This window comes from Mesoplodon densirostris, chromosome 3 (genome assembly GCF_025265405.1).
Source record: "Mesoplodon densirostris isolate mMesDen1 chromosome 3, mMesDen1 primary haplotype, whole genome shotgun sequence".
Classification (NCBI taxonomy): Eukaryota; Metazoa; Chordata; class Mammalia; order Artiodactyla; family Ziphiidae; genus Mesoplodon; species Mesoplodon densirostris.
The window spans coordinates 162,657,434-162,672,444 of NC_082663.1; the positions used below are offsets into that span (position 1 = coordinate 162,657,434).

Here is a 15,011-nt window from a genome sequence, read left to right on the forward strand (position 1 = left end):
ACCACCTTCCTTTTCTCCTGGAAGGAAGGCTAATTGTTTTTTCTTACCTCACCCTTGAACTTGTGACCTTTTGTCTATTAAACCGTTAAGGAATAAAAGTCAAAATGATTATTTATTTATTTATTTTTGGCTGCGCTGGGTCTTCGTTGCTGTGTGCAGGCTTTTCTCTAGTTGGGGCGAGCGGGGGCTACTCTTCATTGTGATGCACAGGCTTCTCATTGCAGTGGCTTCTTTTGTTGTGGAGCACGGGGCTCTAGGTGCACAGGCCTTAGTAGTTGTGGACTGTGGGCTTCAGTAGTTGTGGCTCACGGGCTCTAGAGCGCAGGCTCACTAGTTGTGGTGCACGGGCTTAGTTGTACCACGGCATGTGGGATCTTCCCGGACCAGGGCTCGAACCCGTGTCCCCTGCATTGGCAGGTGGGTTCTCAAGCACTGCACCACCAGGAAGCCCAGTCAAAGTGACTAAGAAAAAAACCTGTGGCTCTTAGAATTTTCGATGCTTGCCACCCATTCTTATCCCCACATAAGATGATGAGGAATAGGAGAGGTATATATTGTGTTTACCAAAAGTGGGCATTTCCTTTGTCTCCCAGCAGTATTCATGTAGTGAATTGGGAGGAGGAAGGAATTGTGCCATGCTACTGTCCTAGTCCACTGTTTGCCAGTGTGCTGAGCTCTTATTGAGAGAGTGTAAAAGGGGGGTGGCCATACCCAACAAATTAGGGGTAGCTGTGTTAAACTAATCTAACCTGATTTTTTAAATTATGAGATGTCGGAGCCTTTAGTATCTTTACGAAGTGCGTTGTGTGGGGGTGTGTGTGTTGGAAAGGAAGAAGGGCGGCGGGGGAGAGCACATACGTGAGCATGCAGCATTTGTTAAACTTAATTAGACCCCAGGACCCTTTTTCCTCTGAGCATCTCTTGTGTCACCTGGATTACTCTTTGGAAATGATCCTCTGATCAGTGTAGCTCGAGGGCAGCTTTTTCCCTTTGGCATCTTTTCCTGAAGGCTTTGTAAGAGAAATTGAAAAAAAAATGTATTCCAGCCCTCACAGGGCTCTATTAAATACAGTTTTACTAAATTGTATGTTTTTATCCACTTTCATCAAGCCTTAAGAGAGTCGTTGCTATTTTTATCAGAGGGGTTGTTTCTTTCTCAGCTATGTAAATAAACACCATTTCTCTGTTTTGGAATGAAAGGAAGAATTAAATTTTCTTACTGGAAAGACGGTTGTTTTTTGTGTAGTCCGCAGGAACTTCTGACGTTTTTTTGTTTCCTTCCTGAGTGAGGAAAGTATTGAGGTAGCTTACGTCAGAATAGCTCTGGTGGATTCAGACTCCTGTGTTTTAAAAGTTTGGAGTTAAAACCCTTTGCACATATACCTCCTTCACACATTTCCTGGGCTGCCTGGAGACGAGGGAGCAGGCACTTACTTCCCGTCTCTCTTCCATTTGGCACGCTCCCCTCTCCATGTTCCCAGCCATTCTTTTTTCTTGCCACTCTCTCAGAACCCAGGACATTGTGATATTGCAAGGATGCCTTTGTAACTACCAGTCAGATCCAGGTGATATACTGAGTCACTGTTCCCACTTTGTTCATTCCCCTAAGGAAACCTGTCAGCTTTATTAATCCCTAAGTCCTTCAAGATAGCAGTAAAAGGAAAATTTGAGGGAGAAGTACTACTTGTGTTTCTCTATTCTTCATCCCCCCTTTCCCATTCAGGATCATTTATTGCTGCCACCACTTTAGACCTGCTTTGGACACTTGGACACACTTCCTTCCTCTCTAGCTCATGGTTGACTTTAACATATTGAGCCCTGCCCTCCTGGCCCCCTTCCCCATTGCAGACCTCGGTGTTATGCGGCTTGTAAGGTTTTATCAAGGAAGCCAGTGGGTTTTCCCTGTTAGGCAACCATCTGGAGTCTTTCTGTCAAAGTCTGAAGTTAGAAAAGCATGAGAAGATAACACCTGGGGGACAGTAGTATCTTCAAAGCAGGGCGTAAACAGAGTTTTTGAATACCCACTATACACCAGGCACTGTGCTGGTAGTCTCAATCCCCACAACTTTGTGTGGTTTGTATTTGTCCATGGGTAGAAAAACTTGCTCAGGCTCGCTCGCTCGCTCGCTCTCTCTCTCTCTGTCTCTGTCTCTGTCTCTCTCTCTCTCACTCTCTCTCTCACTCTCTCTCTCCCTCTCTCTCTCTCTCTCTCACACACACACAGACAGAGGAGTGACCAAATCTGGATTCCAACTTCTCTCTTTGGTTTCAAAGCCTTTGGCTTTTCTACTACATCATTCTACATCTCTTTTTTTAAATTTTATTTTATTTTATTCATTTATTTAATTTTTGGCTGCCTTGGGTCTTTGCTGCTGTACGCAGGTTTTTTCTCTGGTTGCTGAGAGCAGGGGCTACTCTTTGTTGCGGTGTGCAGGCTTCTCATTGCAGTGGCTTCTCTAGTTGTGGAGCACAGGCTCTAGGTGCGCAGGCTTCAGTAGTTGTGGCTCGCGGGCTCTAGAGCGCAGGCTCAGTAGTTGCGGCGCACGGGCTTAGTTGCTCCACGGCAAGTGGGATCTTCCCGGACCAGGGCTCGAGCCCGTGTCCCCTGCATTGGCAGGCAGATTCTTAACCACTGTGCCACTAGGGAAGCCCTCATTCTACATCTCTGATCAGAGCCTGCTGTGAGACCTGCAGAGCACTAGTGTCCAGTGGTGATTCTTCTGCCACCACCTACGTTGGGTATTTTCAAATGGAGTGTTTGGAAATACTATATGTGCCCAAACATTTTACAACTTGATGAACATAAAGGAAAAACAGGGAAAATTTGAGAGGTAGGCTTATTCCCTATAGGCAGTAAACAAGCTCTTGTAAACACTGACAACTTAAATAGATCTATAGAATCTTTTGGACTAATACTACGGGACAAATGTTATAGTTTAAATTTTATACCCCAATCTTGGAATTTTAGGTTTGGGAAGGAATCTTAGAGAGACTGCTATCCATAAATGAGTTGTTATTCCTTTCAGAACACAACTCTCCCACTTCCCCTTCTCATTAAGTTTCCATTTAGCTATTAGGTAGGAGCTTCAAAAGGGAAAATCCAATCATGTATAATCTCCAGTTAATGGGCATCTATTGAGCGACTAGGTCACCAGAAAGAATACACAGTGCCTCTTTGTGCAGTAAACACAAAAATCAAAAGCTAATGCATTCCCAAGGCAAGCCAGATTGTTGCTGGCTAACAGCATCCTCCTCTTAAGGGAAAAGGTTGGGGCACCCACCATGCTTGCTAGGGGAGATTGCAAAGCCATTCCAGAAAAACAAGGCCATCAGGGGAGGAAAGAGAAAGGCAGGGGGGCTTCCAGGGCTTTGTCACTTCTAATTGCTGATGGCTGGGGTGGGCTACTGAGAAGCAGACATTCTAGTAAATGTTTTGTGCAATCATCAGGAACTTAGTGGGTCTCAGGGCCTTCTTTCTTCAGGTTAAAAGAATAACAGAGATGGTTGAGGTAGAGCTTCAGCCCCACTCCCATAATTTAGCCTGTTTTCTAAGTACACCCAACCTTCATAAAGACTTTATGCTTACTTTTGTCCAACCACTAACTAATGATTGATCAAAGATGAAAACACCCTTGTTGACCCAAAATGGCATGTGTTAGCCACAAGCCAAACAGCTCTTGGGTTGGTGTTGGTACACTCCAGTTTGGGTTTTCAAAACTATATTTTGGTGTAGTTATTTAGGATTTGCAAAACTCGGCATAATTCAAATAACCTGTTTTTCCCCCCTTAGAACACTTCAGTTATGGAGGATCAAAATGAAGATGAGTCCCCAAAGAAAAATACTCTTTGGCAGGTAGGAATGACGGCGCACAGCTAAGATAGCAATTGACTTACTGTCGATAAGATGCTCCCTCAGCTCCTGTCCTCAGTGAAACTAAGAGCCAAGTACTTCTGTTTTCTTTTGTGCAATTCTGCTAGTTTCAGGATCCACCCTGGGACTTCCCTGGTGGTCCAGTGGTTAAGACTTCACTTTCCAATGCAGGGGGTGGGGGTTCGATCCCTGGTCGGGGAACTAAGAGCCCACATGCCTCAGGGCCAAAAACCCAAGACATAAAACAGAAGCAATATTGTAACTAATTCAATGAAGACTTTTAAAATGGTCCACGTAAGAAAAAAAAAAAAGAATCCACCCTAATTTATCTTCTGTTCCTTAGGGAAGTGTCATTATGAATAGTAAAGAATTTAGGAATTCTCACCAAGTTTCTGAAGTTGGCTGCAGCCCAAAATATTCCATCTCTGGGGCCACTGTCTAAGCCAAAGATGGACAGTGGTGGTGTCCTTTGTCACCAGAATGGCACCATGCCGCATACCAGCGTATGCACTGACCTTTTCTCCCAACCGTCACCCTTCTCCCCCATTTCCTATTTGTTTGCCTTTTCCTTTTGAGTTCAGTTTCCTTCTCTCCTAGCTCTATTTTAGTTTTCCAGTTTTCCTTCCAATCCTCCAGTTTTTTTGTAAGGTGCGGGATGGAGAGCATATAAAGTTTCATGATTTCGTGTTTTCATCGACCATTATGGTACACATAATTTTTCCCTTCATGAAGATACAATTAAAAGCAAAACAAATCTAAATCTGAAGAGAATAATGATAAAAAAAAGTTCTCTGGGTTCATTTGATTTGAAGCAAAGGAGTTAGCAAGAATAAAGTGTCCCCAACAAATTTACGATGAAAAGAAACAAAGCAGTGCAATTCCAGGAAGATCTTTCTGGGTCAAGCAGGTGGTTAGAAATAGAAATGGAAAATGTGCTGTAGAATTGGGCACATACTGTTATTTTAGGGGGAACATGTGCAGACTGACTGCTGTTCCCTCCACGTCTGGTATTTTGCGACAGGATTCTCTTAATTTACTATTGCTTTTCAATTCACAGTGGTTCTTAACACTTTAGCTTTCAGGTTTTTTTTTTTTTTTTTTTTTTCCATCTGCCTTTCAGTCAACTAGTTAATGGTATGCCGATGCTCTAAGGAGGCTAGATGGTTAGGAACCCTTCTGTAAATGAAATAATAACCCTTTTGCTTATCAAGTGAGATAAAAGTATTTTATAAACAATAAAGCAGTACACAAATGCAAGTTGTTACCATAATTATATTTAACCTGTTACGAAAGCAATTATTTTGGCAAGTTATTATGAAAAAAATATAGAAAGAAAAGGGGAAGGAAAAAATATGTAGCTTTCTCTCTCAAGATTAGGCACTTTTAACATTTTCATTTATATTCTTTACTTTTTCTTGGCGTGTTCCCCTTCACACAAATTATTGTGATCATATGCTATATAAAATTCTTTTGTCCCTAATACTATTTCATAAACATGTTCTCTTGTTATTAAAATCTTACTTTATAAACCTAATTCTAATGGCTGCATTGTAGTACTTTGTGTAGATGTATTATAATTCACTTTAATCAGTTGCCTGTAACTGGGTAGTTTTTTCTGAATTTTATTATAACATTATGGTAAACATCCTTATGCTTAGAAGTAGCAAAGGTGCTCCTTATGCTAGCTGATATTCACCACAGCAAAGAATTTTTACTTCATCTGTTCTTAATGCTGATGTTTTGGTTCTGTTTGATATGAATGTTTTACTACAAGCAACATCAAAAATCTCTGTTCAATGCTGCCCCCTGGTGGTGTCCGGTGTCAGTGAGCTCTCCCTCACTCAAATTATAAGGGAAAAAACGTTCTCAGACAAGGAAGTGGTAAGATAAGTGAGGTGGGAGATTAATGCCTTCCAGGTTTATACCTCTAAATGTCGACATAAGAACTCACTTCAGATATGAAGGCTTTTTAAGATTTTACCAAGGAAGGCCAAAGACTCCTTTGGATATTTACAAAGGATGTCTTCTTTCTGGGATGGGTTCAGTTCACTTTAAGTTAGGGGATATACTGATAACAAAAGCTCTTGGTTCTTCCCATGTAAGACTTCTGAAATAAGCTCCTAATGGAATTAACGGATGTTTGTGATGCAACTCTTCAGTTTTCAAAATACTCTTAATATGTTATTCCTTCTAGTGTTACACATGAAGGGGCATTCAGAATAGTGATGGACAGATGGCTTGGCAAATGTTTGACGAAAGTATTGAGGTTCTTTTGTTTGTAAACAGGGAAATTACTGAGCCTCATAATATCAGTAGCAGTTGTGGCTTCAGTCTAGGGATTTAGATTTTTTTGGATATTGTTGTCCAGGTGCAGTGTATGTAGTTTCAGGGTTTTTAAAAAATTTTATTTTATTTATTTATTTTTGGCTGTGTTGGGTCTTCATTGCTGTGCGCGGGCTTTCTCTAGTTGCGGTGAGTGGGGGCTACTCTTTGTTGCGGTGCACGGGCTTTTCATGGCGTTGGCTTCTCCTGTTGCGGAGCACGGGCTCTAGGCGTGTGAGCTCAGTAGTTGTGGCTCACGGACTCTAGAGCGCAGGCTCAGTAGTTGTGGCGCATGGGCTTAGTTGCTCCGTGGCATGTGGGATCTTCCCGGACCAGGGCTTGAACCCGTGTCCCCTGCATTGGCAGGCGTATTCTCCACCACTGCACCACCAGGGAAGCCCTAGTTTCAGTTTTTAAAAAGTATACTGATTTTATGCAAGGACCATGTAGATTTGATGAGAGATGCAACTATTAGTATAGGAGTCTGTGGGATATCCATAAACCAACTAAATAAGATGAGGAACTTTTCAGGCATATGTGGTTTACCTTGGGTCACTTTCTGAGTAGGTGATTGAAAGAGAGAGTGAAAGTCTGTAAACGATTTCGTCAGCAGTTAGCAGCCCTGGAAATAATACGGAGGAGATTGAAACTGTTAGGTAAAATGAAGCTTTTTAGGTTGAATTGCTCTCTGATTTCTCCGTTACATAGACCAGTGGTTTTCAGAGTGAGGTCCCTGAAGTGCAGTCTCTAGACCAGCAGCATCAGCATCACCTGGGGACTTGTTGGAAGTGCTCAGCCTCTACTCCAGACCTGTAGGATCAGAACCTCCTCGGTGGGCCCGACAGTCTATGTGTTAACAAGCTCTTGTTATTCTGATGCATGCACAAGTGTGAGAACTATTTGCATAGGTGAATATAGCTTTACCTTCCAACTTTGAGGAAGGAAAACAAACCATCAATAATCAATCAGTTGCCACTTTGCCAAGTTGAGCAGTTTTTCTAAGATGGTCTTCTCCAACATTAGTTAACTGATGACAGCACGGTTTTGGAATAAGCATTGGAGAATGATGATTTAAGACACCATTTAGCTTTAGATAGAACTCTAACTTTATCATTACTTTAGTGACTAATTCGAGTACATGGGCCCTGAATACATTTTAAATTATTTCCTGAATTAATTAATAAAGTTTGGCTTAATTAATTAATAGAGTTTGGCTTTAGGGTAAAACTGGCATTTTAAGAATAAATACACAGGGCAAAAAAATGTTTCTGATGATATGCTCTTAAGATTTATTTTCCTTGTCAAACTAATTACTTTTTTGTTTTTCTAAAATAGATAAGTAATGGAACATCATCAGTGATCGTCTCCAGAAAGAGGCCATCAGAAGGAAACTATCAAAAAGAAAAAGACTTGTGTATTAAATATTTTGACCAGTGGTCTGAATCAGATCAAGTGGAATTTGTGGAACACCTTATTTCACGAATGTGTCATTACCAGCATGGACATATTAACTCTTACCTGAAGCCCATGTTGCAGCGGGACTTTATTACCGCTTTACCAGGTAACCATGCTTGTCTTTTAAAAAGCTGAGAAGTGGAAGAATGCCCATCCCAAGAGCCTAGACGGACCCGAGTAGGTGTTTGTGAAATGAATGAATGAGTACAGTGTGAGACAGCATTTCTTTGGGACACATGCTGTACTTTAATATGTGGTACTTGAAGAGGAGTTATAATTTAGCATCTATCTAGGAACTATAGGCAGTTTCTGTGATTAATAGTGTTGATCATTGGTCAGTACTATTGCTACATTAGTGAATTAATGCTGTACTTTTTATTTTGATGTGGTGTCTATAGAATCTGCATTTTGCCTTTATAAGTATTTTTTTTTTAATACGGGACAATTTTTCCTACAGTGTTTGGGAAGTGTCCCCAAATTTAAGACGTTCATTTATATCTGAAGTGACACTTAGCGAATGGCAGAAAAGTATTGGGGAAATTGATAGCATGTCTTATTACATTTCTTAAAACTTATTTCTGCATCCTCTCCCTCACTATTCTACCCCTGCATGAGTGTGTCCTTCTCTCCCTTTTCTCTTTCTCTCTCTCTCCCTCCTCACCCCCCAGTTAAGTTTACTTTGGTTAAAAAAAAAAAAAAAGACTACTTTTACAACAGTTTTAGGTTCACAGCAAAATTGGGCAGAAAGTACAGTTTCCATATCCTCCCCCCCACCCACAACAACCCCCAGCACAGCCTCCCTGCTATCAACATCCTACACTAGAGTGGTACATTTGTTACAATACATGAACCTACACTGACACATCACTATCACTCAAAGTACATACTTCAAGTTTCACTCTTGGTGTTGTACATTCTGTGGCTTTTGACAAATGTATAGTGACATGTATCTACCATTATAGTGTCACACAGAACAGTTTCACTGCTCTAAAAACCCGCTGTGCTCTGCCTGTTCATCCCCCTTTGTTTTTTGGGTTTTTTTTTAAGTTATCTATTTATTTATTTTTGGCTGCTTTGGGTCTTCGTTGCTGCGCGCGGGCTTTCTCTAGTTGCGGTGAGCAGGAGCTACTCTTCATTGCGGTGCACGGGCTTCTCATTGCGGTGGCTTCTCTTGTTGCGGAGCACAGGCTCTAGGCACGTGGGCTTCAGTAGTTGTGGCACGTGAGCTCAGCAGTTGTGGCTCGCGGGCTCTAGAGTGCAGGCTCAGTAATTGTGGCACACGGGCTTAGTTTCTCCATGGCATGTGGGATCTTCCCAGACCAGGGATTGAACCTGTGTCCCCTGCACTGGCAGGCGGATTCTTAACCACTGCGCCACCAGGGAAGTCCCCCTTTTTGATTTTTGGTCACTCGTTAATTCTTTTCTCTCTGTGTTCTTTTTTAAATTTTTTATTTTAAGTTTGTCTAGGTAAGATAGAGAGATTTCACTCTTGAAGAGAATGTGAGACTGCTGGCCAGAACATTCTCCTTTAATGTGGTCATGGTAACCTGGAGGTTACAGCTGCCATGCCAGGGTATGCCTAGAAATAGCCAGGGATAAACCAGTAGCATTGCCACCAGCCCTACCCTTTTTTCAGAGCTTCTGGATGGCTTCTCAAAGAGCAGCTTCTCTCTTAGCCTGTCTGTGATTTACAGTGTATCACGACTCCATAGTCTAAGTATTTCCACAGTAGACAGGACCTGGGCTTATGCCTAAGGCCTGAAACCTGGGGCTGCAAAGTGACATGCCAGCCTCTGATTCCTAATCCCTCTTCTAGAACTTGTAAGTTTACTTTCTACAAGGGGAGTGTTTTAAGGATATTTGAGAGTTAGCTTAGAAAATTTTGACCCTACTGTTCTTTTTATGCTGAAATGTAGCATTATTTTCAATTCTTGAATTAGTATTTCTAGAAAAGCAAAACATGAACCCTCTTTTTCTAGAATCATAGTATTTAATTGCTGGAAGGGATCTTAGCCGTCACCTAGTGCTGTTTCTCATTGGGTAGATTATGAAGCCAAGGATCAAAGAATTGGGTGAAATGCCTAAGATCATACATCTTGGTTATTGTGATTTTGCAGGTGATGGTGGGGGTTGGTGCAAAAGCTAGTACAAAAACTGAAATCACTTCCAGTTAAGATTACTCTGGACAGTGCCTTAAACGGGCCTCAAGTATACATGGTTTACACCCCAATTCAGTAACATTTACTTTTAATTAAATTATAAGAGAGAGAGAGTGGGAGAGAAGAGCTATGCTTCTAATTGCATGAGAGAGAATTATTAGGTGAATTAGAGTAAGATGAGTGCACATGTGCTGCAGCTCCTCTGTATGTGCAGCCCAGAACTCAGAACCCCCCTCATCCAAGACTTTCTACTGACTCATGCTACATTTCACACCAAGAAGAGACAGGGTAGTTTTTAAAGTTGACAATTATACTTGTTCCTCTTAAGTGCTTCTAAATAAATGAAGCTATGCTCCCATTTTTTGAGGCAAATCCATTCTGTTTGCTTTCTGTTGTTTTGGTTTATTTTTATTTTTTGCCTCTCAAACATTTTAGAGCACCAGGGAACTCAACTTATATTTACAGAATATCCACGAGGTGGCACTGTTGTAGTTCTCTTGATTTGCAGAGTATAGTTCAGAGGCAGCCCCTTCTCTTGGGGAGTGTACAGAATTGGAGAAGAGACAGAACAGATGAACATGTGTTATGTATATAAATATGGTTAGTATAATTGCACACAATTCAGTTTTCATTACAGCGAATTTTAAGGCATTGTCCATATCTCTGTTAAAGTGGAATTTTGTGGTATCGAGTATTACATGAAATGAACGGACCATTGGCTGGGACATGGAAATATTTTTGTTAAAATGCTATTTGTTTTAACAGGATTTGATCTGAACATATATACATATGTCAGTATATATCATACATATGAATCTAATAGCTGGGGACAAGCTGGCCAAGTTGATTGTGTTAGTTAGTGTCTAGTAGACTTGGATTAAATCTGGCATTAGTTCCTTAGCACAGATCTCGCCTTAAGAGCATTAGGGGAGAAACAGGTCCATGTGTTTGTTCATACTTAGATTTAATAATGTGTGGAACAACTTACTAATCATTATCCTGCTTTGGTGTTTAGCTTTTACTGTAGATGATCCTTAGTTTGAATTTTTACTTTGTTGAAATTGACAGTCTACTTAAGACTTCTTTTGATTGTGAAAACCATTAATTCTATAAAAACGGTCTGTAGTTTTGACTTTTTAATGCTTACTGTGAATATCGTACCTGTCAGTATAGGGAAAATGGAAAATGTTTGTGGTCTCTGGCTCCTTTTGGTTCAGTGGAAAAAGTGATAATTATGATATGCTTTTCTAAAAATCATGGTAAATGTTTAGTCTGCAATGTCAATTTCTGCAGGCTAAGTTTGTGGTTTGTAAGAACTGTTGTTAAAGGGAAAATTTATACCATTTGAAGTAGAGACAGATTGTACTTCAAGAAGGACGATAAGCATTGGCGATCTGTTTGGTGAGGTGTCTAAGCAATTAAGAATTTTAAAAACACTTACCTTCCTGGCCATGGTTTATTCTTTTGTCTCATCCTCAAGTAAGGATGATAAACCATTATGGACTGTGAATGTGACAGAGATTAGATCAGAGGTCTTGGGCGATGTGGAAGAACCAGAGTGTAGGCTTTAGGCTGGATGCAGGGCCAGAGATCCAGCGTGACAGAGTGGAAAGATGATGGGTGTTGGATTTGACAGCCCCTCCATTTGAATCCCAGCCCCTGCACCTAATGGTTATGTGAGCTCACTTTTTGTAGCCTCAGTTTCCTTATCTGTGTGGGAATGATAATAATACTTTATAGGATATTGTGAAGATTAAAGACATTGTATATAATATGCCTAGCATCTGGTGGGTATTCTGAGGATGTCAGTTAAAAAAAAAAAAAAGCCCAGAGAGGCAGGAAGCACCTGCAGTACGATTTATTGCCGGGAAGTTTTAATTATTCACCCACTGATTTCCGAATTGATTCATCCTGACATCATTTAGGTAGGTGTGTGTGCCACTTTGTTGGCATAACAAAATGTTGGACTTCGTGACCTGAGCATTTGTGTCTGAATCCTTAGGTCAGTATATTCCAAGTTAAAGGCATCCACTGACAGACTTTTGCTGTCAGGAAAGAAAGTTTCTAACTTCAGATTTTACAACTAGATCTGTGACTAGGGAGGGGGAAGGGACGGCAGGGGTGGGTGGGGAAGGAAATTTCTTTGCAGCTGCTCTTTGAAATGTGTTTCTAAAACAATAAAAGTTTCTGTAATTGTATGATCTAAGCATCTGTCTTAAAACTGGCTATAGTCAAGGGCATTGAACTGACATTACACATTTGAGTTTCATTTTGGTACAATGTTATTTACATATTGAGCTTTGAAAATTTTGCCTTTTAATTGTTTTAATTTATTATTGAAAAATTTCCAGACCTTCATCTGGTGCCTATAATTAGCAACAGCAGCACTTCTTCAGCACTGTGTGTGCGGTATTCTGGACTCATTTTCTGAGGCCATAATGTGTCCTCTTATTGCCTTGGGAAGGGGGGTGGCAGGAGATGGGGGCGTCTCAGCACCATAGAGTAAATGAGAGCCAGACATTGATACTTAAGAAAATGCTTAGCTTTAACACCTTCAGAGCACTTTCTAGCTCAGGCAAATGGACCCCCTTATTCAGTAACCTCTGTGTTCTGAATAGTCTTGAAATCAGAAAGTTACAAGGTCTCCATGGCTCCTGGGGCTAGCTACTCCAAGGTGCCCAAAATAGAGGTTGTGTGATTCCTAGTCTTCTTTAAATATTTAAGGGGTATGAGACTTACTCCAAGCTATTAGTGAGGAATTAGCGATTTGCTAGGGGAGGTGTGTCAAATTTTCTCTGCAGAAAGTAACAATGAAGGGGAATACTGCTTAGCTTCCTTGACCAGTGATATCAGCTAAAGCAATTTCTGGAAGAGGGAAGAAGAGAGACTGACATTTATCGAGTACCTGCTTTGTATCTGGCTCCTGAATTACCACCTCTTATTAACCTTTCCAACAAGGTTAAGAAGTTCCTTCTCTATAAAATGAGGCTATTTATAGCCTATCTCAGAGGGTTTTATCATGCAGATTATACGAGATGATCCTTCTTAGGCATTTAATATCATTCCTATTTTATGGCAGACTGACATCCAAAAAGGAAAACTGATTTGCTTCAACCCAGATTATATGGCTCTATAGCCAGTGCATTATCCGAGAAACTAAAACATGCTGCCCCCTAGAAGGATGAAGTGAATTTAAAGTATTAACAAAATGAAATAAGTCAAATCTCATAGATTTCACTGAGATGTTGCCGAATTGGACCAGTGGCATTTGAAAGAGTAGGAAGTATGTGTCTAATAATGAGCTTCTTTATGCAGAATCTCATGGATAGCCCAGTGGTGTGAGATATTGAGGTGGCGGGAAATCAGTGAGGTCTAAAAGGGATATTATTGCTATGAAGCAGTAGTTCCCAGCATGTCAGAATTATCTGGTAGTAATTCTTAAGAATATAGATTTCTGGTCCCCACCATCTAGAGATTCTGATTCAGTGGATCAGAGAATATTTAGGAAGCTGTTTCTGCTGCTGTTATTTCTCAAATCAGTAACCCTAAGTGATATAACCACACAGGCTTCTGAGAACCAGCTCATAGACTACCCAGCCAGGTGGAGGATTTGGATGCAGCTTTCCCAGTTCATATATAGACCATGGGGATGTGGCAGCCATTGAGGCCTGAAAAGACAGCTATATAATGTGTTCTTGTCTGTTCATTTCCTCTCTCAGCAGAGGGTTTGAGAGGGGAATTGGCTAGGGGTGTGTTTATAACCAATTAGGAGGATTTGGTTAGTGATTAGAATTAACATAAACCTTGGAAAGTGACTGTGTTCTCATATTAAGTGTAGGAACTAGAAGATAGTCAGATAAGTACCCCAGAATTAGAAGAATTCAGAGAAGAGCTAAGTTTATTAGGCCATGGCCAGAGACTGTAAAAGAAAATATGATTAAAGACAGATTCTGAAATTTAAAGTTCTGATTAATAATTTGCTAATCCTATCAGTGGATAGGCACAATTAGAACCCCATGTGATTATCCATGAATTTCCCTGATTTTAAATACACTTGGACAGAAGATGGAAGAAAGGGGCATGGATATACACAAAAAGGTAGCCTGAACCTTTGAGAATGGTATCAAGAAGGCCAAGCCCCAACTAATGTGAAATTGTCCAAAATGGTTAAGGAATTTGGGAGAGTTAAAAACAAATAAAATTATCAACTGTTTGGAGCAAGAGCATGTAGAATGAAGGGACAGTGTACTTGGAGTAGATGGTGTAGTGGTAATAGAAAGAAACAGCATATTTTCACTCCTCATTTAGCTTATCCTTTTTTCTTTCCCCACTAAGAATAATGGTTTTAAAACCAGAAAGGACAGGATAATTGTAGTCCAAGAAAGATATGAAGATGTCTTTAACATAGCTCCTGTAACAAGTACACCTAAAAATGTGTGCCTGGATAGTGACAGAACCTAAGGCTGTGATTTTCAGAATTGTGGAACATTGAGAAGTAATTGAAAACCAGTAGGTAGAGCTCCTGGGTACAGTTGTGCAGCTTGTACAACTGTGTTTGGTAGTCCTGCATGATAGTACCCAGAGATGATTGATGAGCAGATTTCCTGGTCTTAAGAATGGGAGAACTGGAGAAGGTGTATTTGGGAGCTATTGGCTATTGAATTTGATGTTCCATTCTAGCCTAATTCTCAAATAGATTATCAAAAGTTAATTAGCTGTTGAAAAGATTATGTAGGGTTGTGTAATCCTAGAAAGATATAGTATACAGAATGTTAAAAGCCATTATCTCTGAGAGGTGGGGTTTAGGAATTTAAAGGTATTTGCTTATATGCATTTTATAGTTTTTCTATAATCAACATAGGTTATATATGTTTAAAAGTGACACAAAGCAGCTAGTGCCAACTTGTAAACAAAAAATTGCAATACCAACTTTATGTAGTAAGCACCAGCAAGGGAACATGGAGAGTAACCATACCAAATACACTTGATTTCCTTTTTGGATAAAGTTATGAGACTAGCAAGTCAGAAACATGGTATAAATAAAGATGACAGTGTCTTCATGGGGCACAGTTTCTCCAAATATCCTTGAGGACTGAACAGAGAGATATGGGCTGGATAATAGTAAGTATAAAATCCAGATGATTTAGAACTGGCAGCTCAGTGTTGGTACCTTGTGAGTATTTAATGAATGGGTGTATGATAGC

At 40.4% G+C, this 15,011-nt stretch overlaps 1 protein-coding gene across 6 annotated transcripts in view; it reads left to right on the plus strand.

The window, feature by feature from the left end:
• Window positions 1-15,011, plus strand: part of FBXW11 (F-box and WD repeat domain containing 11) — a 133,906-nt gene that overhangs the window by 83,677 nt on the left and 35,218 nt on the right. For 5 of the 6 annotated variants that reach the window (XM_060094950.1, XM_060094949.1, XM_060094948.1 and 2 more), the window contains 2 exons: window positions 3,791-3,853; window positions 7,529-7,754. In XM_060094950.1, coding sequence (XP_059950933.1) covers window positions 3,791-3,853; window positions 7,529-7,754 — 289 coding nt within the window. The remainder of the gene's footprint in view (window positions 1-3,790; window positions 3,854-7,528; window positions 7,755-15,011) is intronic. The other variant, XM_060094953.1, reaches the window with a different exon arrangement.